At 46.3% G+C, this 24,544-nt stretch overlaps 1 protein-coding gene across 2 annotated transcripts; it reads right to left on the reverse strand.

The window, feature by feature from the left end:
* Positions 1-870: 870 nt before the first annotated feature.
* On the reverse strand, positions 871-24,544 carry asmt (acetylserotonin O-methyltransferase). Of its 2 annotated transcripts, none has more exons than XM_078402958.1 (8): positions 24,360-24,544; positions 17,906-18,074; positions 13,870-13,999; positions 11,747-11,815; positions 6,900-7,018; positions 4,440-4,580; positions 3,424-3,546; positions 871-1,143 (listed from the first exon to the last, which is right to left on the reverse strand). In XM_078402958.1, exons 1-8 carry the CDS (start codon positions 24,432-24,434, stop codon positions 917-919), a joined length of 1,053 nt encoding a protein of 350 aa, XP_078259084.1. In that variant the 5' UTR covers positions 24,435-24,544; the 3' UTR covers positions 871-916. The 2 variants fall into 2 exon arrangements, with proteins under 2 accessions (XP_078259084.1, XP_078259083.1); XM_078402957.1 differs by having other exon boundaries at positions 17,900-18,074.

Genomic DNA, 24,544 nt, shown 5'->3' on the forward strand with positions numbered 1-24,544 from the left:
CAGGTGGGCCGGAGGGCCTGGTGGGCCGGAGGGCCAGGTGGGCTGGAGGGCCTGGTGGGTCGGAGGGCCTGGTGGGCCGGAGGGCCAGGTGGGCCGGAGGGCCTGGTGGGCTGGAGGGCCTGGTGGGCCAGAGGACTTGCCTCCATCCTGCATCATTTAAACGAAAAAACAAGTTCTGGTGTACAGAGCCGACCACAGTGAAGGATGGCATAAGAGCCTGAAGAAGGGCCTCGACCTGAAACATCATAGAAACATAGAAAATAGGTGCAGGAGGAGGCCATTCGGCCCTTCGACCCAGCACCGCCATTCAGTGTGATCATGGCTGATCATCCACAATCAGTAACCCGTGCCTGCCTTCTCCCCATACCCCTTGATTCCACTAGCCCCTAGAGTTCCATCTAACTCTCTTTTAAATCCATCCAGTGAATTTGCCTCCACTGCCTTCTGTGGCAGAGAATTCCACAAATTCACAACTCTCTGGGTGAAAAAGGTTTCTTCTCACCTCAGTTTTAAATGGCCTCCCCTTTATTCTTAGACTGTGGGCCCTGGTTCTGGTCACCCCCAACATTGGGAACATTTTTCCTGCATCTATCTTGTCCAGTCCTTTTGTGATTTTATACGTCTCTATAAGATTCCCCTCTCATCTTTCTCAACTGCAGTGAATACAAGCCCAGTCTTTCCAATCTTTCCTCATATGACAGTCCCTCCATCCCTGGGATTAACCTCGTGAACCTACGCTGCACTGCCTCAATAGCAAGGACATCCTTCCTCAAACCACCCGTCCTTTGTCGTCAACGATGCTGCCTACCCCACTGAGTTACTGCAGCCCTCTGTGCCTATCGTTGGTGGGCTGGAGGGCCTGTTTCCATGCTGTGCCTATAAAACTAAAGTAAATAAACATGTCGAGGAAGCCTGATCAGCAGACAACAGCTCTCTTTCTGCCCAAAATGGCATCGTAGATTTTGCCCGTCCTCCGGACTTGCACATCCGTGAATCCAGACAACTCCAGTAGGTTGGCATACTCTGAGGCCATTCGTTCCTTGCCCTCTGTCTGTACTAGCATATTGAGAGAGTACAGCTGAGCGGTGAGGGGGCCTCTTCGATCTTCATCCAATAAGGCTTCAATCAGGAGCACTCCACCACCTAGTTAAAAGCAGCAAATGGTGGAGTGGTGAGCTTTGTATCAGGTTATTTATTCTATTAATATCCTATTCTATTCTATTGCAGCGCCGGAGACCCGGGTTCGATCCCGACTACGGGTCCTTGTCTGTTCGAAGTTTGTACGTTCTCCCCGTGACCCGAGTGGGTTTTCTTCGAGATCTTCGGTTTCCTCCCACACTCCAAAGACGTACAGGTTTGTTGGTTAATTGGCTTGGTAAATGTACAAATTGTCCCTCGTGCGTGTAGGGTAGTGTTAATGTGTGGGGATCGCTGGTTGGTGCGGACTCGGTGGGCCGAAGGTCCTATTTCCACGCTGTATCTCTAAACTAAACTAAACTAAACTATTCTATTCTTGTCTACCCCTCAATAGACAATAGACAATAGACAATAGGTGCAGGAGGAGGCCATTCGGCCCTTCGAGCCAGCACCGCCATTCAATTTGATCATGGCTGATCATTCTCAATCAGTACCCCGTTCCTGCCTTCTCCCCATACCCCCCTCATTACTCCTGAACCCCAAGACATGGCAACACCATTTCACAAGGCACATCTCTGTCAAATGGAAGACAGACATAAAATGCTGGAGTAACTCAGCGGGTCAGGCAGCATCTCTAGAGAAAAGGAATCGGTGACGTTTCGGGTCGAGACTGAAAAGGGTCTTGTGATAGGGTTATGAGTAAATGGCTGAACGGGCAACCTAGATTCTTTTCATCTATTCCTTGTCAATAGAAATGCCGCCTAACCCGCTGAGTTACTCTTGCCTTTTAGGTCTATCTTCGGTGTAAACCAGCATTTAAAGTTCCTTCCTACACTCTATGCCAACTGGAATAGGAATTTCCTATTCTCAAGGGGACTGTGAACAAGGCAGATACAAAAGACTGGAGTAACTTTGCGGCTCAGGCGGCATCTCTGGAGAAAAAGAATGTGTGGAAGGAATCCAGGTTGCCTGTTCAGCCATTTATTCATGACCCTACCTCAAGGCCCTTTTTAGTCTCGACCCGAAACGTCACCTATTCCTTTTCTCCAAGGATGGGGATGGAGATGGGGATGGGGATGGGGATGGGGATGGGGATGGGGATGGGGATGGGGATGGGGATGGGGATGGGGATGGGGATGGGGATGGGGATGGGGATGGGGATGGGGATGGGGATGGGGATGGGGATGGGGATAGGGTCCTCGGGACATTGCTTTTCTCCCAATGGATCAGCCAATTAATTCTCTTTGTCTCTTATTCCCTAGCCACTGCTTTCCAAGTAGGATTATGACCTGGAGTCTGAACCTGGGGCAGCACGGTGGCGCAGCGGTAGAGCTGCTGCATTACAGCGCCAGAGACCTCCCGGGTTCGATCCTGACTGCGGGCACCATCGGTACAGAATTCATACGTTCTCCCTGCGACCGCGTGGGTTTTCTCTGGGTGCTACGGTTTCCTCCCACCTTCCAAAGACGTGCAGGTTTGTAGGTTCGGAGGAAGGAACTGCAGATGCTGGTTTAGTCCGTTGATGGACACAAAAAGCTGGAGTAACTCAGCGGGTCAGACAGCATTTCTGGGGAAAAGGTGACGTTTCGGTTTGAAGGGTCTATCGGAGGGCCATTCGTGTCCATCCAGGTTTGTAGGTTAATTGGCTTCTGTAAATTGGTCCTAGTGTGTAGGATAGAACTTGTGTATGGGTGTTCGATGGTCGGGGCAGACTCGGTGGCCTGATGGTCTGTTTCCACGCAGTATCTCGAAGCTAACTAAACCCGAAACGTCACCCATCCTTTTTCTGGCTGACCCGCTGAGTTACTCCAGCACTTTATGTCTATCTAAACTAATCCCAGACCGACCAGGACCTTCAGCAGTTCCAATAGGCTCACTGCTCCCGAGATTTGTTGCAGTAAGTTTACTGGGATAGGCATGGATATCCAATCTCAACAGAGACATCAAAGATACAGATGGTTCATTTTCTCCTGGATACAAGTTAGACATAAGTGCGACACGGTGGCGCAGCCGGTAGAGTTGCTGCCTGACAGCGCCAGAGACCCGGGTTCGATCCTGACCACGGGTGCTGTCTGTAGGGAGTTTGTATGTTCTCCCCGTGACCTGCGTGGGTTTTCTCCCAGATCTTTTATTTCCTCCAAAGACGTACAGGAGTGTGTGAAGGACAGCGTTAATGTGCGGGGATCGCTGGCCAACACGGACTCGGTGGGCCGAAGGGCCTGTTTCCGCGCTGTATCTCTAAACTAAACTAATCTCAATATAACCTTTTACCTGGGGAATACCCACCTGGTTTACAAGCTTTGTTGACTTTGGTCAGCAGTTCCAAGCATTTATCCTGAGACCAGTCATGAACGATTCTAGCCAGAATGTAGAGGTCAGCTTCAGGGATGGGGTCTTTGAAGAAGTCTCCTGTTTTTGGAGAGAATGTGGCGTGAACATAAAATGTGGAACATGCAACGTAGACCTTTGATCCAAGATGGCGTCCAAGCCAGGCGATTGACTCTCTGCATTGCCGGTCCCAGAAGTGGATCTGCAATCACTCATTCCAACGCTCCAGTCATAGAGTCATAGAAACATTCTGTGTGCAAACAGGCCCTTCGGCCCAACTTGCCCACATGTCCCAGCTCCACTCGTCCCACCTGCCCGCGTTTGGCCCATATCCCTCCAAACCTGTCCTATCCATGTATCTGTCCAGATGTTTCTTAAATAGCTGTGATAGTCCTAGCCTCAACTACCTCCTCTGGCAGCTTGTTCCATAACGCCCACCACCCTTTGTGTGAAAAAGTTACAATATCCTATTAAATATTTTCCCCTTCACCTTAAACTTGTCTCGACCCAAACGTCGCCCATTCCTTCTCTCCAGAGATGCTGCCTGACCCGCTGAGTTACTCCAGCATTTTGTGTTCACCTTCAAATTGAACCAGCATCTGCAGTTATTTTCCAGCACATTCCAGACAGTCAGCACCCTCTGTGTAAAAAAAACGTCCCGCACATCTCCTTTAAACGTTGCCTGTCTCACCTTAAAGCTACGCTAAAGAGCCTGTTTCTGTTCTGGGTGACCCTCTGCATCTATGAGTGTCACTGTCAAATAGGTAGAAGGCCAACAATATGGACTTCAAGTGGTAGGAAAGAGCTGCAGATGCTGGTTTACACCGAAGATAGACACAAAATGGTGGAGCGTCTCAGCGGGACAGGCAGCATCTCTGGAGAGAAGGAATGGGCGACGTTTCGGGGCGAGACCCTTCTTCAGTACGGACTTCAAAGTCCTTTGGCCATCGAGTTGCTCTGGTGGCCCTAGTTACCTTCATGAAATAGAATCTGCTTTTCATCTTGCGGCACAAAGTGTTTCCTTGCCATTTCCAGAACTTTGGGGAGATCGTAGATAGTTACTCTTGAATGTGGATATGCGGAGATACATTCCTTTGCTATCGCACCACCGCATCCTTAGAAAACAATGGAACAAATAGACATATCGTTAAAAAAAAATCTCAGTTAACTTCCACATCGTAGAGCCAAGTTGACTCCCACAACTACAGCCATGTATAGAGTGGATGTGGAGAGGATGTTTCCACCGGTGGGAGAGTCTAGGACTAGAGGTCACGGCCTCAGAATTACAAGACATTCTTTCGGGAAGGAGATGAGGAGAAATTTATTTAGTCAGAGGGTGGTGACTCTGTGCAAATCTTTGCCACAGAAGGCTGGGGAGGCCAAGTCAGTGAATATTTTTAAGGAACAGATAGATAGATTATTGATTATCATATCATATCATATCATATATATACAGCCGGAAACAGGCCTTTTCGGCCCACCAAGTCCATGCCGCCCAGCGATCCCCGTACATTAACACTATCCTACACCCACTAGGGACAATTTTTACATTTACCCAGCCAATTAAGTACGGGTGTCAGGGGTTATGGGGAGAAGGCAGGAGAATGGCGTTAGGAGGGAGAGATAGATCAGCCATGATTGAATGGCGGATTAGATGTGATGGGCCGAATGGCCTAATTCTACTCCTATTCCCTTAAGACCTTGCGACCTTATGAACTCCAACCCAGTGCCGTCAGTAGGACAACGGGCCTTTTTTGGCCAATTTTTGATTTTTTTTTTTTTTAAATCAGACTTGAAGATTGTAGGACAGTGTTTAAATACATGGCGACTCTTGTGTACTAACTCAGTGTGGTCTTCTATGTTAGACTCATACTTAGTACGATTGTGCATAATGTACAGTAGGATTGTCACTGGACTGTATGCAAAAAATGAATTTTACTGTACTTAGGTACACGTTACTATAAAGTATCTTTGGAGATACAGCGCAGAAACAGGCCCTTCGGCCCACCTAGTCCGCGCCGACCTGCGATCCACTTACACTAACACCATCCTGCACACGAGGGCCAATTCGTCTTTAGAATGTGGGAGGGAAACTGGAGCACCCGGAGGAAACCCACGCGGTCACGGGGAGAACGCATAAACTCAATACAGACAGCAACCATCGTTGGGATTGAACCCTGGTCTCTTGCGCCGTACAGAGCACTCAGAGAAATGCCCCGTACAGACAGGACCCATGGTCAGGATCGAACCTGGGTGTCTGGCGCCGTAAGGTAACGCACCCGCCAAGCTTCGCAGAGAGTCCTTCGCTCACCGGCTGGTGTGCAAGGCCCCATCGGACGCCAAACATCCTTTGCACCACCTCGCCCAGGATTCACAGCAACTGGGACCTCAACGCCTGTCATCTCATCGCCCTTTCTCCCGGTACTGATTGAGAATGATCAGCCATGATCACATTGAATGGCGGTGCTGGCTCGAAGGGCCGAATGGCCTACTCCTGCACCTATTGTCTATTGTCTATTGTCTATTGTCATGCAGCGACCCTCTGTGGCTCCGGTTTCAACATAGTAGGAGCATGGAGCACCAGCTGGGAACAGACATCGCCACCTCCTCAATTCACTGTCGCACCGAACACCACAGCCCCACCCGGCTCGGACACGCCCCGCAAAGAGTTGGTCACCCTGAACCGGCTCCACGGTCACCCCTGAGCTTAAGCCTAGACCGCGGGATAGTCAGTAGCCCCAAATCGGCCGACCTGAGGGACCTGGAGATAGAGTGGTGGGTTAGAAGATTTTTGATATGGGGGGAAGGGGGGTGGGGTGGTGGGGGCAAGCCCGTTTAGGGCTTTGTATGTGAATAGGAGGAGCTTGAAGTTGATTCTGTACCGTACTGGGAGCCAGTGGAGAGAGGCCAGAATCGGGGTGATGTGGTCCCTTTTACGGGTACCCGTCAGGAGTCTCGCTGCGGCGTTTTGGACCAATTGCAGGCGGGACAGGGATGATTGGCTGATCCCAGTGTACAGGGAGTTGCAGTAGTCCAGGCGGGGAGGAAATGAATGCGTGAATGATTTTTTCAATGTCGTCAAATTGGAGGAATGGTTTGATTTTAGCTATGGTACGAAGCTGGAAGAAGCTGGCTTTTACCACAGCGTTGACTTGCTTGTCAAACTTTAATGCAGAGTCAAATATCACGCCAAGGTTTTTGACATGCGGTTTGACTAGGGAGGATAGGCTTCCAAGACTGCCTGTTATCGTTTTGATGGAGTCGGGGGGGGCGCGCGAATAGGATGACCTCAGACTTGCTCTCGTTTAGTTGAAGGAAGTTCTGTGCGTGAGGCTGGTGTTAGTGTGCGGGGATCGCTGGCGGGCGCGGACTCGGTGGGCCGAGAGGCTCTGTTTTGCGGGCTGTGTCTCTGAAGGAAACTAAACTAAACTTACCTCCAAGATCATAGATGTTTGTAAAAGCCGACAGATCAAAGGCTGTGACCACATCCCTTCCACAGATATTCCAGGTCGAGTTCATCAGCTGCATAAAACTCAGCATTTCCTCCTCAGACCTGTTGTGGCATGGTATTAATATACTGACGAGATGTCACGGGAAGAATAACCCTATTCACAAGCACCTATTCTACTTATTATTATTATTATTATTATTATTATTATTTTAATAGCAAAATTTAATTAACCCGTTTAAACTAAATTGCCAACAGCTGGGTTAAAATTACAGACCAGGAAACTGTTCTGGAATGGAGTTGACAAACGTGCATACAGATAGCATAAGAAAATAACTGCAGATGCTGGTACAAATCGAAGGTATTTATTTCACCACAAAATGCTGGAGTAACTCAGCAGGTCTGGCAGCATAGATATAGATAGCACCTCATATTTCGCTTGGGCAGCTTGCAGCCCAGCGGTAAGAACATTGACTTCTCTAACTTTAGATAGTTTCTCTGTCCCTCTCTTCCCCTCCCCCTTCCCAGTTCTCGCACTGTCTTCCTGTCTCCACCTATATCCTTCCTTTGTCCCGCCCCCTCCCCTGACATCAGTCTGAAGAAGGGTCTCAACCCGAAACGTCACCCATTCCTTCTCTCCAGGGATGCTGCCTGACACGCTGAGTTACTCCAGCATTTTGATTTGTACCAGCATCTGCTATTATTTTCCTTCACAACATGCATATAGAAATCTCAGAACGAGAGAGCTCTCACGGCACAGAGAGAGGCCATTTGACCTGCCTAGTTTAAGCATCCTGTCATAAGTTCATAAGTGATAGGGGAAGAATTAGGCCATTCGGCCCATCAAGTCTACTCCGCCATTCAATCATAGCTGATCTATCTCTCCCTCCTAACCCCATTCTCCTGCCTTTTCCCCATAACTCCTGCCCCCCCCCCCCCCACTAATCAAGAATATATCTATCTCTGTCTTTAAAATATCCATGAACTTGGCCTCCACAGCCTTCTGTGGCAAAGAATTTCACAGATTCACCACCCTCTGACTAAAGAAATTCCTCCTCGTCTCCTTCCTAAAGGAATGCCCTTTAATTCTGATGCCATGACCTCTGGTACTTGAGTCTCCCACTAGTGGAAACATCCTCTCCACACCCACTCTATCCAGGCCTTTCGCTATTCTGTATGTTTCAAGGAGGTCCCCCCCTCATCCTTCTAAACTCCAGCGAGTACAGGCCCAGTCCCATCAAACGCTCATCATAGGTTCATCCACTCATTCCTATCTAACATATTCCCCATGGCCTTGCAAATGTCTCTCTCCCAAGTGTTTGTCCCATTACCCCTTGAAAGCACTGATTGTTACGACCATCTCTAGAGGCAATGAGTTCCAAATCTTAATCACTCTATGTTTTTCTCACATCCCTCTTGAGTATTTTGCCCTGAGTTTTTTAAAGTGTTCTTCCTGATCTTTGAATTACCCCCAACTAAAGGGAAGCTCTCTTTTGTTTTCTACCGAGCAATAGTGGCTTTTAACTATCTTTAACTATCTGCCAATTTTCCTCTTTTTTTGCTCCAAAGAAAACAATCCCAGCTTCTCTATTCTAACCTCGTGGTTGAAATCCCTCATCTATGGAGACATTCAGATATTATTTTCTGCTTTTCATCGGACAAGAGGTACAGACGTGTAAAAAAACGCACACCTCCAGATTCTGGGGCAGTTCCTACCCAGCTGTTATCAGGCAACTGAAACATCCTAACTAGAGAGCGGTCCTGAACTACCATCTACCTCTATGGAGTCCTTCAGACTCTCTTTAATCAGAATATGCTGGCCTTCTGAGGATGCTGTTCATTGATTTTAGTTCAGCTTTCAACACAATAGTCCTCACCAGAATGGCTGAGAAGTTGCTGAAACTGGGGCTTAACACTTCCCTGTGTGCCTGGGTCCTGGACTTTCTCACCGCCAGGCCCCAAGTGGTCAAGATAGGGAGACATACTTCTAACCCCCTCACCCTGAACACAGGATCCCCCCAGGATTGCGTCCTTAGCCCCCTACTGTACTCCCTGTACACACATGACCGTGTGGCCAGGTACAGCTCCAACTCCATCATCAAGTTTGCTGATGACACTGTGGTGGTGGGCTGGATCTCCGACAACGAGAAGAAGGCCTACCGGGAGGAGGTGGCTGATCTGGCACTCTGGTGTCAGGACAACTGCCTCCTCTTGAATGTCACAAAAACTAAGGAGCTGATTGTGGACTTTAGAAGAGCTCAACATCCGAGGACATACATGCCACTGGAGATAAATGGGATAGGGTGAGGAGATTTAAATACCTGGGAGTCCACATCACAGAGGATCTGACATGGACAACACACATTGCCGCACTGGTGGGTAAGGCAAGGCAGCGCCTTTACCACCTCAGACAGTTGAGGACATTTAGAGTCTCTCTGAGGATCCTTCAGTGCTTCTACTCTGGGGCTGTAGAAAGCATCTTGTCCGGAAACATCACAATCTGGTTTGGGAACAGCTCTGCCCAGGACAGGAAGGCTCTGCGTAGAGTAGTGCGTTCGGCAGAACGTACCATGGGAACTACACTCGCCCCCCTGCAGGACCTATACATCAGGAGGTGCAGATCCAGAGCCAGCAACATTAGGGGGACCCCTACCACCCCAGCAACGGACTGTTCCAGCTGCTACGGTCAGGCGAGCCAGCACAGCCATTCAATGTGATCATGGCTGATCATTCTCAATCAGTACCCCGTTCCTGCCTTCTCCCCATACCCCCTGACTCCACTATCCTTAAGAGCTCTATCTAGCTCTCTCTTGAATGCATTCAGAGAATTGGCCTCCACTGCCTTCTGAGGCAGAGAATTCCACGGATTTACAACTCTCTGACTGAAAAAGTTTTCCTCATCTCAGTTCTAAATGGCCTACCCCTTATTCTTAAACTGTGGCCCCTCGTTCTGGACTCCCCCAACATTGGGAACATGTTTCCTGCCTCTAACGTGTCCAACCCCTTAATAATCTTATACGTTTCGATAAGATCTCCTCTCATCCTTCTAAATTCCAGTGTATACCAGCCTAGTCGATCCAGTCTTTCAACATATGACAGTCCCGCCATTCCGGGAATTAACCTAGTAAATCTACGCTGCACGCCCTCAATAGCAAGAATATCCTTCCTCAAATTTGGAGACCAAAACTGCACACAGTACTCCAGGTGCGGTCTCACTAGGGCCCTGTACAACTGCAGAAGGACCTCTTTGCTCCTCTACTCAACAGTGAAAAGCTTTCGGTGCGTGCTAACCAGTCAGCAGAAAGACAACACATGATTACAATCCAGCTGTTCACAGTGTACAGATACATGATAAGGGAATAACCTTTAGTGCAAGGTAAAGCCAGCAAAGTCCGATCAAGGATAGTCCGAGGGCCACCAGAGAGGTAGATAGTAGTTCAGCACTGCTCTCTGGTTGTGGTAGGATGGTTCAGTCAATGGATGATCAATACTGTTCTGTTCAAACAATGGATCAATACTTATAATAAGCATTTTCATGAACTAAAGACGATTAAGTTCCTATTTAATTTTCTGTTGTTTGATAACAGCCGGGAAGAAACTGTCCCTGAATCTGGAAGTGTGCGTTTTCACACTTCTATACCTTTTGCCTGATGGGAGAGGGGAGAAGAGGGAATGCATAGCATGTAAGAGGCACCATGTCATACACATGTACACCCAGGCATGTAAAACCACAGGAAGGTTTTGGGAGGTCAGGATTACTGGTCTATCATTAATAGTTGCTTCGCCACAGCCAGACATAAAAACAGCTTTTATCCGCAGTTTTTATCCACTCAATAACCAAAGTGTGTAGTCTCTTTTTTGCTCTGGTTTATTTTCACCTACATGTTGAGACTGTAATGTTGTATCCTTATTGTTTATGCTTTATTCTTAATTGTTAACTGTCTGTTTGTGTTGACATTTGTGAGCGGAGCACCAAGGCACATTCCTTGTATATGCACATACTTGGCCAATAAACTTATTCATTCATTCATTCATTCATGGAAAATTTTGGCTGTGTACATGTGAGATGAATGAACATAGTTGGAGGAACATTGCGTAGCAGAGTTAGTGTCACATTGAAATGTCGGAAAATTCCGTCAATGTTTAGTTTACTTTTATAGTTTAGATTAGTTTATTGTCATGTGCCCATGCACCCCGAGATGCCTCTGCTCCACAACACTCCCCAGAGGCCGACCATTCACTGTGTAGATCCTGCCCATGTTAGACTTCCCAAACAGCAACATCTCACATTTCTCTGCATTAAATTCCATCAGCCATTCCTCGGCCCATCTGGCCAATCGATCAAGATCCTGCTGGAATTTTTCACAACTATCTTCACTCTCTGCAAGACAATAGACAATAGACAATAGGTGCAGGAGGAGGCCATTCGGCCCTTCGAGCCAGCACCCCCATTCAATGTGATCATGGCTGATCATTCTCAATCAGTACCCCGTTCCTGCCTTCCCCCCATACCCCCTGACTCTGATATCTCTAAGAGCTCTATCCAGCTCTCTCTTGAATGCATTCAGAGAATTGGCCTCCACTGCCCTCTGAGGCAGAGAATTCCACAGATTCACAACTCTCTGACTTACTTTTGTATCATCAGCAAAGTTGCTGATTGTGCCATGTTTGTGGCAATTTATATGGCCATATACGTATATGGAGTCAATGGAAGGGAGGACGATTTGCCCGATGGTCTGGGCTGCATCCACAATCCTTAATGTTTGAGATAAACTACTGTGAAATTCAGTTATCAAGGACTCTAAAGAATAGCACAGCATTGTAATCACGTACCTGTAGAGAGCTTCAAAGATCTCATCAGAGGAAACACCAAATGCCCGCATATATTGGCTTTTCCCTTCCCTGGAGCAGAATATTGAAAGATAAATTCTCACTGAAATGATAGATCAATACTTATAATAAGCATTTTCATGAACTAAAAACGATTAGGTTCTTTGGGCGAAATCCAAGTTCTATTCCTTTCTCTATCTTGCTCAACGCACATGTATAAACCATCAGACATAAGAGGCTATCTACGCCATTGCATCCATGCCGGCTTACTGACAGAGCACTTCAATCATTATGTCTTCTTTCGTACGTCAACTACAACAATCAAAAGTGGCAATTGGTGAGGTAAGTCTCTATTTGGGGGTTATCAAGTTGGGGTAGTGGACAGGGAGGTCCTGTCACAGCACATTCCCTTAGGACATGTTTGTTGGTCTGTACTTGACCACAAGATCAGAGGTCGGTGTCTGCAATGCCCCATCTTTTCATGTTGGCTGCGAAGCAACCAGCACCAGTTCGTAGCCTGTTCAGTTGAACCCAGGCCTTCCTGCAAAGGTTGTTGCCTGGAGGGTGTTATGTGTCGGACGAAACTGCACATGCTGGTTTAGACTGAGGATAGACACAAAATGTTGGAGTAACCTAGCGGGTTAGGCAGCGTCTCTGGAGAAAAAGAATAGGTAACATTTTTGGGTCGGAACCCTTCTTCAGACTGGGTGCAGGGTCAGAGACACGGGTTCGATTCTGACTACGGGGGCTGTCTGTGGGGAGTTTCGACGTCCTCCCTGTGACCTGCGTGGGTTTTCTCTGGGTGTTCCAGTTTCCACCCGCATTCCAAAGTCATGCAGGGTTGGAGGTTCCTTTTACTTTTCTCCAGGGATGCTGCCTGACCTGCTAAGTTACTCCACTTTTTTGTTTCAGTCTTTGGTTTAAATCAGCATCTGTAGTTCCTGCCTACACAGGATTGTAGGTTAATTGGCTGTGGTAAAAATTGTAAATTTGGCCTGTTTCTGCGCTGTGTCTCCAAAGTCTAACGGTGACAGCCCCAACTCTGACCCCACTCCAATGAGATCATACGGTCATAAGGAATAGGAGTAGAATTAGGCCATTCGGCCCATCAAGTCAACTCCACCATTCCATCATGGCTGATCTATCTTTTCCTCCTAACCCCATTCTCCTGCCTTCTCCCCATAACCTCACACACCTGTAGTAATCAAGAATCTATCTACCTCTGCCTTAAAAATATCCACTAACGTGGCCTCCACAGCCTTCTGTGGCAAATAATTCCACAGATTCATCACCCTCTGACTAAAGAGATGTTTGAATAACTCCTTGTTAGAAAATACAAACATCCTGAGAAGCCTGACTCCGATCAGTATCTCCTGCATATTCAACAACAATCATTTGAAATTCACCTTGTTTTAATGCACCTTGATAAATAAGTTCATAAATTCATTTGTTGTGGGAGCAGAATTAGTTCATTCGGCCCATCCACCATTCAATCATGGCTGATCTATCCTTCCCTCTCAACCCCAATCTCCTGCCTTCTCCCCATAACCCCTGACACCCGTACTAACCGAGTCTATCTCCACCTTTGAAATATCCAATGACTTGGTCTCAGCACCCTTCCGTGGCAATGAGTTCTACAGATTCACCGCCCTCTGATTAAAGAAATTCCTTCTCATCTCCTTTCTAAAGGTACGTCCTTCATTCTGAGGCTGTGACCTCCTGTCCTAGACGCTCCCCCTGAACTCTACCACAGTAGAAAAGTTAGCTACAAAACTGTGCGGCACGGTGGCGCAGCGGTAGAGTTGCTGCCTTACAGCGAATGCAGCGCCGGAGACTCAGGTTCGATCCTGACTACAGGGGGCGCCGTCTGTACGGAGTTTGTACGTTCTCCCCCGTGACCTGCGTGGGTTTTCTCCAAGATCTTCGGTTTCCTCCCACACTCCAAAGACGTACAGGTATGTAGGTTAATTGGCTGGCCAAATGTAAAAATTGTCCCTAGTGGGTGTGGGGTGGTGTTAATGTGCGGGGATCGCTGGGCGGCGCAGACGCGGTCGGCCGAAGGGTCTGTTTCCGCGCTGTATCTCTAAATCTAAATGTAAAAATCTAAAAGCCGATGGCGTACTTACCTGATGGCATCAGTCACGTAGGAAAAACAATGGTAGATGGTTTGTGAGTAGTATGTTATTGAATGACGCAAAGTTTTGGGACTTGTCTTGGTCAGGTAGACTCTGGATAAATCTGTATTACTGTACAAGGCTGCACATTAAAAAAAAATGTGATCAATGCTTTGACTGGTTATCATAAGGTCATAAGAGAATTGGAGCAGAATTAGGCCATTCGGTCCATCCAGTCTACTCCGCCATTCAATCATGGCTGATCTATCTCTCCCTCCTCACCCCATTCTCCTGCCTTCTCCCCGTAACCTGTGACACCCTACACCAATCAAGAATCTATCTATCTCTGCCTTAAATATATCCAATGACTTAGACAATAGACAATAGACAATAGGTGTAGGAGGAGGCCATTCGGCCCTTCGAGCCTGCACCGCTATTCAATGTGATCATGGCTGATCATTCTCAATCAGTACCCCGTTCCTGCCTTCTCCCCATACCCCCTGTCTCCGCTATCCTTAAGAGCTCTATCTAGCTCTCTCTTGAATGCATTCAGAGAATTGGCCTCCACTGCCGTCTGAGGCAGAGAATTCCACAGATTCACAACTCTCTGACTGAAAAAGTTTTTCCTCATCTCAGTTCTAAATGGCCTACCCCTTATTCTTAAACTGTGGCCCCTTGTTCTAGACTCCCCCAACATTGGGAACATGTTTCCTGCCTCTAACGTGTCCAACACCTTAATAATCTTATATGTTTCGATAAGATCTCCTCTCATCCTTCTAAATTCTAGTGTTGGCCTCCACAGCCTTCTGTGGCAAAGGAAAGATGTTATGTGAAAGGAAAAACTTGAATAGCTTTTCTATTCAGTACACTCCCAACATACAAATCCCAACGTTAAGGGAACAGTTAGACAGGTACATGGATAGGACAGGTTTGCAAGGATATGGACCAAACGTGGGCAGGTGGGACTGGTGTAGCTGGGCCAGTGTGGGCAAGTTGGGCTGAAGGGCCTGTTTCCGTACTGTATCACTCCATGACTCTATGAATATGTAGATGCCAATTACAATAGACAATAGACAATAGACAATAGGTGCAGGAGTAGGCCATTCAGCCCTTCGAGCCAGCACCGCCATTCAATGCGATCATGGCTGATCACTATCAATCAGTACCCCGTTCCTGCCTTCTCCCCATACCCCCTCACTCCGCTATCCTTAAGAGCTCTATCCAGCTCTCTCTTGAAAGCATCCAACGAACTGGCCTCCACTGCCTTCTGAGGCAGAGAATTCCACACCTTCACCACCCTCTGACTGAAAAAGTTCTTCCTCATCTCCGTTCTAAATGGCCTACCCCTTATTCTCAAACTGTGGCCCCTTGTTCTGGACTCCCCCAACATTGGGAACATGTTATCTGCCTCTAATGTGTCCAATCCCCTAATTATCTTATATGTTTCAATAAGATCCCCCCTCATCCTTCTAAATTCCAGTGTATACAAGCCCAATCGCTCCAGCCTTTCAACATACGACAGTCCCACCATTCCGGGAATTAATCTAGTGAACCTACGCTGCACGCCCTCCATAGCAAGAATATCCTTCCTCAAATTTGGAGACCAAAACTGCACACAGTACTCCAGGTGCGGTCTCACCAGGGCCCGGTACAACTGTAGAAGGACCTCTTTGCTCCTATACTCAACTCCTCTTGTTACGAAGGCCAACATTCCATTGGCTTTCTTCACTGCCTGCTGAACCTGCATGCTTCCTTTCATTGACTGATGCACTAGGACACCCAGATCTCGTTGAACCCCCCCTCCTCCTAACTTGACACCATTCAGATAATAATCTGCCTTCCTATTCTTACTTCCAAAGTGAATAACCTCACACTTATCTACACTTCCGATGTAAATGTTTTCACAATCAGACATCTTTGCAGCAACATATGAAGGTATGTAGGTTAATTGACTGGGTAAATGTAAAAATTGTCCCTAGTGTGTGTAGGATAGTGTTAGTGTGCGGGGATCGCTGGGCGGCGCGGACTTGGTGGGCCGAAAAGGCCTGTTTCCGCGCTGTATCTGAAATATAAATAAATATGAAAAATAAGTACCAATGATAGACACAAAAAGGTGGAGTACACAGCTGGTTAGGCAGCATCTCTGGAGAACAGTAGCAGGTGACGTTTCGAGTTGAGATCCTTCTTCAGACGAATGTGTCCAGAATATGCCGAAATATGCCGAAATATTGGCCAAAATCTGTATGTACAATGTAATTTCTTCGTGTGATTTCAAGTTTAGTTCAGAGATACTGTACAGCGTGAAAACAGGCCCTTCGACCCACCGTATCCGCGCCGACCAGCGATCACCTATACACTAGTTCTATCCCACACACACGAGGGACAGTTTACAGAAGCCAATTAACCTACAAACCTGCACATCTTTGGAGTGTGAGAGAAAACGGGAGCACCCGGAGAAAACCCACGCGGTCACGCAGTGAACGTACAAACTCCGTACAGACAGCAGCGGAGGTCAGGATCGAACCCGGATCATTGGCTCTGCAATGCAGCAGGTCTACCAGCTATGAGCTGAGCGCAGAGTATGATTCATGAGAAAATTGGAATCCCAGAAGTTTCGGAAGTAGAGATACGTTTAACCTCTGATTAGTTGGTTCATTTGTCTTCGGGTATTATTTTAATTGGATATGCTAATGTATTTGCACAAAGTGTTTGTGCTTCTTTAACCATGAAGTTAATCCATTTATTAACTCAGATAGTGTCAGCATTAAATTAGCACGGGGTGAGATGTTAACGAGGGTGAGTTAATGTGTGGACTGAAAATGATGTGGAGAGGGAGGACTGGGGTTGCATGGTGGCACAACGATAGAGTTGCTGCCGTACAGCGCCAGACACCAGGGTTCGATCCTGACTACGGGCGCTGCCTGTACGGAATTAGTATGTTCTCACCCTTCACCTGCATGGGCTTTCTCTGGGAGCTCTGGTTTCCCCTCACACTCCAAAGACAGTTGCAGGTTTGTAGGTTAATGGGCTTCGGTAAAATGTTAAAATTGTCCTTATCGTGTGTCGGATAGCGTTAGTGTGCGGGGATCGCCAGTCGGCGCGGACTCAGTGGGCCGAAGCGCCTGTTTCCGCGCTGTACCTCTAAAACTAAAACTAAAACCGGAACGTGAAAGGAACACATAGGGCTTCGATAATCTAAATAGAACATCGTGGGGTCCTTGCAAACCCCTATTTCCCACCGCGCTCTTGGATTAATAGACAATAGACAATAGACAATAGACAATAGACAATAGACCATAGACCATAGACCATAGACCATAGACCATAGACAATAGACAATAGACAATAGACAATAGACAATAGACCATAGACCATAGACAATAGACAATAGACAATAGACAATAGACAATAGACAATAGACATAGACCATAGACAATAGACAATAGACAATAAACAATAGACAATAGACAATAGACAATAAACAATAGACAATAGACAATAGACCATAGACAATAGACCATAGACAATAGACAATAGGTGCAGAATAGACAATAGACAATAGACAATAGGTGCAGGAGGAGGCCATTCGGCCCTACGAGCCAGCACCGCCATTCAATGTGATCATGGCTGATCATTCTCAATCAGTACCCCGTTCCTGCCTTCTCCCCATACCCTCTGACTCCGCTATCCTTAAGAGCTCTATCTAGCTCTCTCTTGAATGCATTCAGAGAATTGGCCTCCACTGCCTTCTGAGGCAGAGAATTCCACAGATTCACAACTCTCTGACTGAAATTTTTTTTCCTCATCTCCGTTCTAAATGGCCTACCCCTTATTCTTAAACTGTGGCCCCTTGTTCTGGACTCCCCCAACATTGGGAACATGTTTCCTGCCTCTAACGTGTCCAACCCCTTAATAATCTTATGCGTTTCGATAAGATCTCCTCTCATCCTTCTAAATTACAGTGTATACAAGCCTAGCCACTCCAGTCTTTCAACATACGACGGTCCCGCCAATACCGAAGAATCATCCACAAGTTGAGTACCTTCACCTTGATGCTCGCTGACCTCGAGTAGCTGGAGTCCAACGCATGCAGACAGTAGTCTTTCCATGCCATCAGCACTGGTGCCAAGGCGCTCCGCGACAGCGCTGGAGGAGAGTGGAACGCCACCCTCCAGAAGGACATCAAATACTCCCAATTCACAGGCGGCAAACATTGTCTGCAAACAGATACATGTCATGCTTTGCATTAGGCCACAGTTTAAGAATAAGGGGTAGGCCATTTAGAACGGAGATGAGGAAAAACCTTTTCAGTGAGAGAGTTATGAATCTGTGGAATTCTCTGCCTCAGAAGGAAGTGGAGGCCAATTCTCTGAATGCATTCAAGAGAGAGCTCTTAAGGATAGCGGAGTCAGGGGTATGGGGAGAAGGCAGGAACGGGGTACTGATTGAGAATGATCAGCCATGATCACATTGAATGGCGGTGCTGGCTCGAAGGGCCGAATGGCCTACTCCTACACCTATTTTATAAAAATCCCAAATACGGGTGCTGTCTGTGCGGAGTTTGTACATCCTTCCCGTGACCCGTGCGGGCTTTCTCCGAGATCTTCATTTCCCTCCCAAACTCCAAAGACATACAGTTTTGCAAGTTAATTGTCTTCCGTAAAAATTGTAAATTGTCCCCAGCGTATGTGGGATAGTGTTGGCAGGCGGGGATCGCTGGTCGGTGCGTGGACCTGGTGGGCTGAAGGGCCTAATTTCCGCTCTGTATCTCTAAATGAAACTAAACTAAAGAAGCCTTGTGAAGCTGTCATTAGAATGGTCTCCTCCTGCACCTATTGTCCATTGTCACTTGTCTATTGTCTAGTTATACTGGGCATTACCTTGCACTAAATGTTATTCATGCTAACCCCTTTATCATGTATCTGTGCACTGTGGATGCCTTGATTGTAAAGGGTGTAGGAAAGAACTGCAGATGCTGGTTTAAAGCGAAGGTAGACACAAAATGCTGGAGTCAGATTTTTGTTTTGATCCTGTCTGACTACCGAGTCGAGATGCCGTCTGACCACCGAGTCAGACGGCATCTCTGGAGAGAAGGAATGGGAGATGTTTGAGAGAACTTGAGTTCCTCCAGCTTTTTGTGTCTATCCTTATCTCCAATGATCCCTTTAAACTCACTGGGTTCACAGGAAAATGTATTACGCTGCATAATATCTGAAAGAATAAGTGACTTAAAATTGCGTTGGAAGATCAGCTAGCTCAGAACCACCAGAAGCCCTAGGTGCATTAGATTATCGAGGTTTTACAGTATTTGGCAACCTTTCCTGATTCAATTTACTGCGTAGTGATACTGTGAATTCTTTGGTCAGAGGGTGGTGAATCTGTGGAATTCTTTGCCACAGAAGGCTGTGGAGGCCAAGTCAGTGGATATTTTTAAGGCAGAGATAGATAGATTCTTGATTACAATAGACAATAGACAATACGTGCAGGAGTAGGCCATTCAGCCCTTCGAGCCAGCACCGCCATTCAATGCGATCATGGCTGATCACTCTCAATCAGTACCCCGTTCCTGCCTTCTCCCCATACCCCCTCACTCCGCTATCCTTAAGAGCTCTATCCAGCTCTCTCTTGAAAGCATCCAACGAACTGGCCTCCACTGCCTTCTGAGGCAGAGAATTCCACACCTTCACCACCCTCTGACTGAAAAAGTTCTTCCTCATCTCCGTTCTAAATGGCCTACCCCTTATTCTTAAACTGTGGCCCCTTGTTCTGGACTCCCCCAACATTGGGAACATGTTATCTGCCTCTAATGTGTCCAATCCCCTAATTATCTTATATGTTTCAATAAGATCCCCCCTCATCCTTCTAAATTCCAGTGTATACAAGCCCAATCGCTCCAGCCTTTCAACATACGACAGTCCCACCATTCCGGGAATTAACCTAGTGAACCTACGCTGCACGCCCTCCATAGCAAGAATATCCTTCCTCAAATTTGGAGACCAAAACTGCACACAGTACTCCAGGTGCGGTCTCACCAGGGCACGGTACAACTGTAGCAGGACCTCTTTGCTCCTATACTCAACTCCTCTTGTTACGAAGGCCAACATTCCATTGGCTTTCTTCACTGCCTGCTGTACCTGCATGCTTCCTTTCATTGACTGATGCACTAGGACACCCAGATCTCGTTGAACTCCCCCTCCTCCTAACTTGACACCATTCAGGTAATAATCTGCCTTTCTATTCTTACTTCCAAAGTGAATAACCTCACACTTATCTACATTAAACTGCATCTGCCATGTATCCGCCCACTCACACAACCTGTCCAAGTCACCCTGCAGCCTTATTGCATCTTCCTCACATTTCACACTACCCCCCAACTTAGTATCATCTGCAAATTTGCTAATGGTACTTTTAATCCCTTCGTCTAAGTCATTAATGTATATCGTAAATAGCTGGGGTCCCAGCACAGAACCTTGCGATACCCCACTGGTCACTGCCTGCCATTCCGAAAGGGACCCTTTTATCCCCACTCTTTGCTTTCTGTCTGTCAACCAATTTTCTAACCATGTTAGTACCCTACCCCCAATACCATGTGCCCTAATTTTGCCCACTAATCTCCTATGTGGGACCATGTCGAAGGCTTTCTGAAAGTCGAGGTACACCACATCCACTGACTCTCCCTTGTCAATTTTCCTAGTTACATCCTCAAAAAATTCCAGTAGATTTGTCAAGCATGATTTCCCCTTCGTAAATCCATGCTGACTCGGAATGATCCCGTTACTGCTATCCAAATGTTCAGCAATTTCGTCTTTTATAATTGACTCCAGCATCTTCCCCACCACTGATGTCAGACTAACTGGTCTATAATTACCCGTTTTCTCTCTCCCTCCTTTCTTAAAAAGTGGGATAACATTTGCTATCCTCCAATCCACAGGAACTGATCCTGAATCTATAGAACATTGAAAAATGATCTCCAATGCTTCCACTATTTCTAGAGCCACCTCCTTAAGTACTCTGGGAAGCAGACCATCAGGCCCTGGGGATTTATCAGCCTTCAGTCCCATCAGTCTACCCAAAACCATTTCCTGCCTAATGTGGATTTCCTTCAGTTCCTCCATCACCCTAGGTTCTCCGGCCCCTAGAACATTTGGGAGATTGTGTGTATCTTCCTCAGTGAAGACAGATCCAAAGTAACGGTTTAACTCGTCTGCCATTTCTTTGTTCCCCATAATAAATACCCCTGCTTCTGTCTTCAAGGGACCCACATTTGCCTTGACTATTTTTTTCCTCTTCATGTACCTAAAAAAACTTTTGCTATCCTCCTTTATATTATTGGCTAGTTTACCCTCGTACCTCATCTTTTCTCCCCGTATTGCCTTTTTAGTTAACTTTTGTTGCTCTTTAAAAGAGTCCCAATCCTCTGTCTTCCCACTCTTCTTTGCTATGTTATACTTCCTCTCCTTAATTTTTATGCTGTCCCTGACTTCCCTTGTCAGCCACAGGTGTCTCTTACTCCCCTTAGAGTCTTTCCACCTCTTTGGAATAAATTGATCCTGCAACCTCTGCATTATTCCCAGGAATACCTGCCATTGCTGTTCTACTGTCTTCCCTGCTAGGGCCTCCTTCCAGTCAATTTTGGCCAGCTCCTGCCTCATGCCTCTGTAATCCCCTTTGCTATACTGTAATACCGACACTTCCGATTTTCCCTTCTGCCTTTCCATTTGCAGAGTAAAACTTATCATGTTGTGATCACTGCCTCCTAATGGCTCTTTTACCTCTAGTCCCCTTATCAGATCAGGATCATTACACAACACTAAATCCAGAATTGCCTTCTCCCTGGTAGGCTCCAGTACAAGCTGTTCTAAGAATCCTTCTCGAAGGCACTCTACAAACTCTCTTTCCTGGGGTCCATTTCCAACCTGATTTTCCCAGTCTACCTGCATGTTGAAATCTCCCATAACCACCGTAGCATTACATTTTTGACACGCCAATTTTATCTCCTGATTCAACTTGCACCCTATGTCGAGGCTACTGTTTGGGGGCCTATAGATAACTCCCATTAGGGTCTTTTTACCCTTACAATTTCTCATTTCTATCCATACTGATTCAACATCTCCTGATTCTATGTCACCCCTTGCAAGGGAATGAATATCATTCCTTACCATCAGAGCAACCCCACCCCCTCTGCCCACCTGTCTGTCTTTTCTATACGTTGTGTACCCCTGAATATTCAGTTCCCAGCCCTGGTCCTCTTGTAGCCATGTCTCAGTGATCCCTACAACATCATACTTGCCCATGACTAACTGAGCCTCAAGCTCATCCACTTTATTTTTTATACTACGCGCATTTAAGTACAACACTTTAATTTCTATATTTACCTCCCCTCTCACATCGTTCACAATTGGCCCTGCCCTTAATTTCTTTTCCCCTCTAGAACTTCTGTTCCCATTCTTCCGAGAGTCTTTTGCAATATCTCCTGTATTCCCTTTTACCTCATCTTCATATTCACAATTTGTTAACCCCTCCCCCCCACTACTTAGTTTAAAGCCACAGGTGTCACACTAGCAAACCTGCCTGCCAGAATGTTTGTCCCCCTGCTGTTAAGATGCAACCCGTCCCTTTTGTGCAGGGTATCAGAGGTTATGGGGAGAAAGAATGAGAATGGGGTTAGGAGGGAGAGATAGATCAGCCATGATAAAATGGCGGAGTAGACTTGATGGGCCGAATGGCCTAATTTCGCTCTTATCACTTATGATCTTATGATCTTATGAATCCTAGTTAGAATGAAGACTAGTTCTCCTGTCATTCACTACACCGGTTTGAGACTAGATCTATTTGTTCAGGTTTAATATAGTGAGAGAGATTCAGCGTGGAAACAGGCCCTTCAGCCCACCGAGTCCATGCTGACTAACAATCACCCACACACTAGTTCTCTGTTATCCTAGTTTTGTATCCTCCACACCAGGGGCAATTTACCAAAGTTAATTAACCTACAAACCTGCATGTGTTTGGAATGTGGGAGGAAATCGGAACATCAGTAGAAAGTCAAGGGTCTGAGCTATGGGGAGAGGTTGAGCGGGCTAGGACTCCATTCCTTGGAGCGCAGGAGGATGAGAGGTGGTCTTATAGAAGCATACAAAATCAAGAGAGGAATAGATCGGGTAAACGCACAGTCTCTTGTCTAGAGTAGGGGAATCGAGAACAAGGGGACATGGGTTTAAGATGAAGGGGGAAAGATTTAATAGGAACCTGAGGGGTAACATTTTTTACACAAAGGGTAGTGGGTGTTTGGAACCAGCTGCCGGAGGAGGTAGTTGAGGCAGTTTAAGTTGATCGCAATGTTTGAGAAACATGAATAAGACAGGTTCAGAAGGATACAGGCCAAACGCTGGCAGGTGGGACTAGTGTAGCTGGGACATGTTGGTCGGCATGGACATGGGTAGCTCGGACCGATGGGCCTGTTTCCACACTCTACATCTCTAACTGGATTGCCATATTGATAACATCTGTTTAAGTCACGCAAAGCCGACAGGTGTGACATGGTTAGGTCTGAATGACCAGTAAATACATTTCAGCTGAAAAGTGATCAATGGCATGCTTTTTTTATTGTTGTTTTTAATGTTTATATTTTATTTCGAACATGTAAAACAAAAAAGATAAAAACAAAAACAACATAACAATAAAATGAAATGAACGATGAACCTATACGCAACTCAGTGAATAAATTCCTGTAAACAACACAAATTAAATCTTACATGTTCGAAAAGTAGGAGGAAGTGGACACTTATTTATTGCTATCCCTTCTCTGCTACTCATCAATTAGTTAATTAGTTCACAAACTTTATCTCATCTATATATATATATATAGAATAGAATAGCCTTTATTGTGAAAATCCGTCCATTATGCATATGTGTATATATAGTGTAAAAAAAAAACTGCAGATGCTGGTACAAATCGAAGGTATTTATTTCACAAAATGCTGGAGTAACTCAGCAGGTCAGGTCAGAGATATATATCTCAGAAGGAATGGGTGACGTTTCGGGTCGAGACCCTTCCTCAGCTATATATATATATATATATATATGAAGAAGGATCTCGACCCGAAACGTCACCCATTTCCATATATATATATATATTGTATATATACACATACACAAACACATACATACATACATACATACACACACACACACACACACACACACACACACACACACACACACACACACACACACACACACACACACACACACACACACACACACACACACATATACACACACACACACACATACATACATACATACATACATACATACATACATACATATACACATACATACATACACACATACATACATACACACATACACCTACATACATACATATATCCATACATATACACATATATGCACACACTAACATACATATATGCAGTGTATAAACAATTATCCAAATTCGATGTACAACCTTCCATCCAAGGCTTCATAGAATGCTTGCTTACCTTGGATATCAGGAATCCATCCATGTAATTCAGCAGCTTCTGTGGGTACTCAAGTCCTTGGTTGGAGCACTCCATGATAGAAAGATTGTGGTATCGTCACGTAGGGCGACTCAATGCTTCATGGCTTCCATCAGATGGACAGTATTTCAACGTAATTTATAGATTCTCCCAGCACGCAGACAGAA

The sequence above is a fragment of the Rhinoraja longicauda genome, chromosome 7 (genome assembly GCF_053455715.1).
Source record: "Rhinoraja longicauda isolate Sanriku21f chromosome 7, sRhiLon1.1, whole genome shotgun sequence".
Classification (NCBI taxonomy): domain Eukaryota; kingdom Metazoa; phylum Chordata; class Chondrichthyes; order Rajiformes; family Arhynchobatidae; genus Rhinoraja; species Rhinoraja longicauda.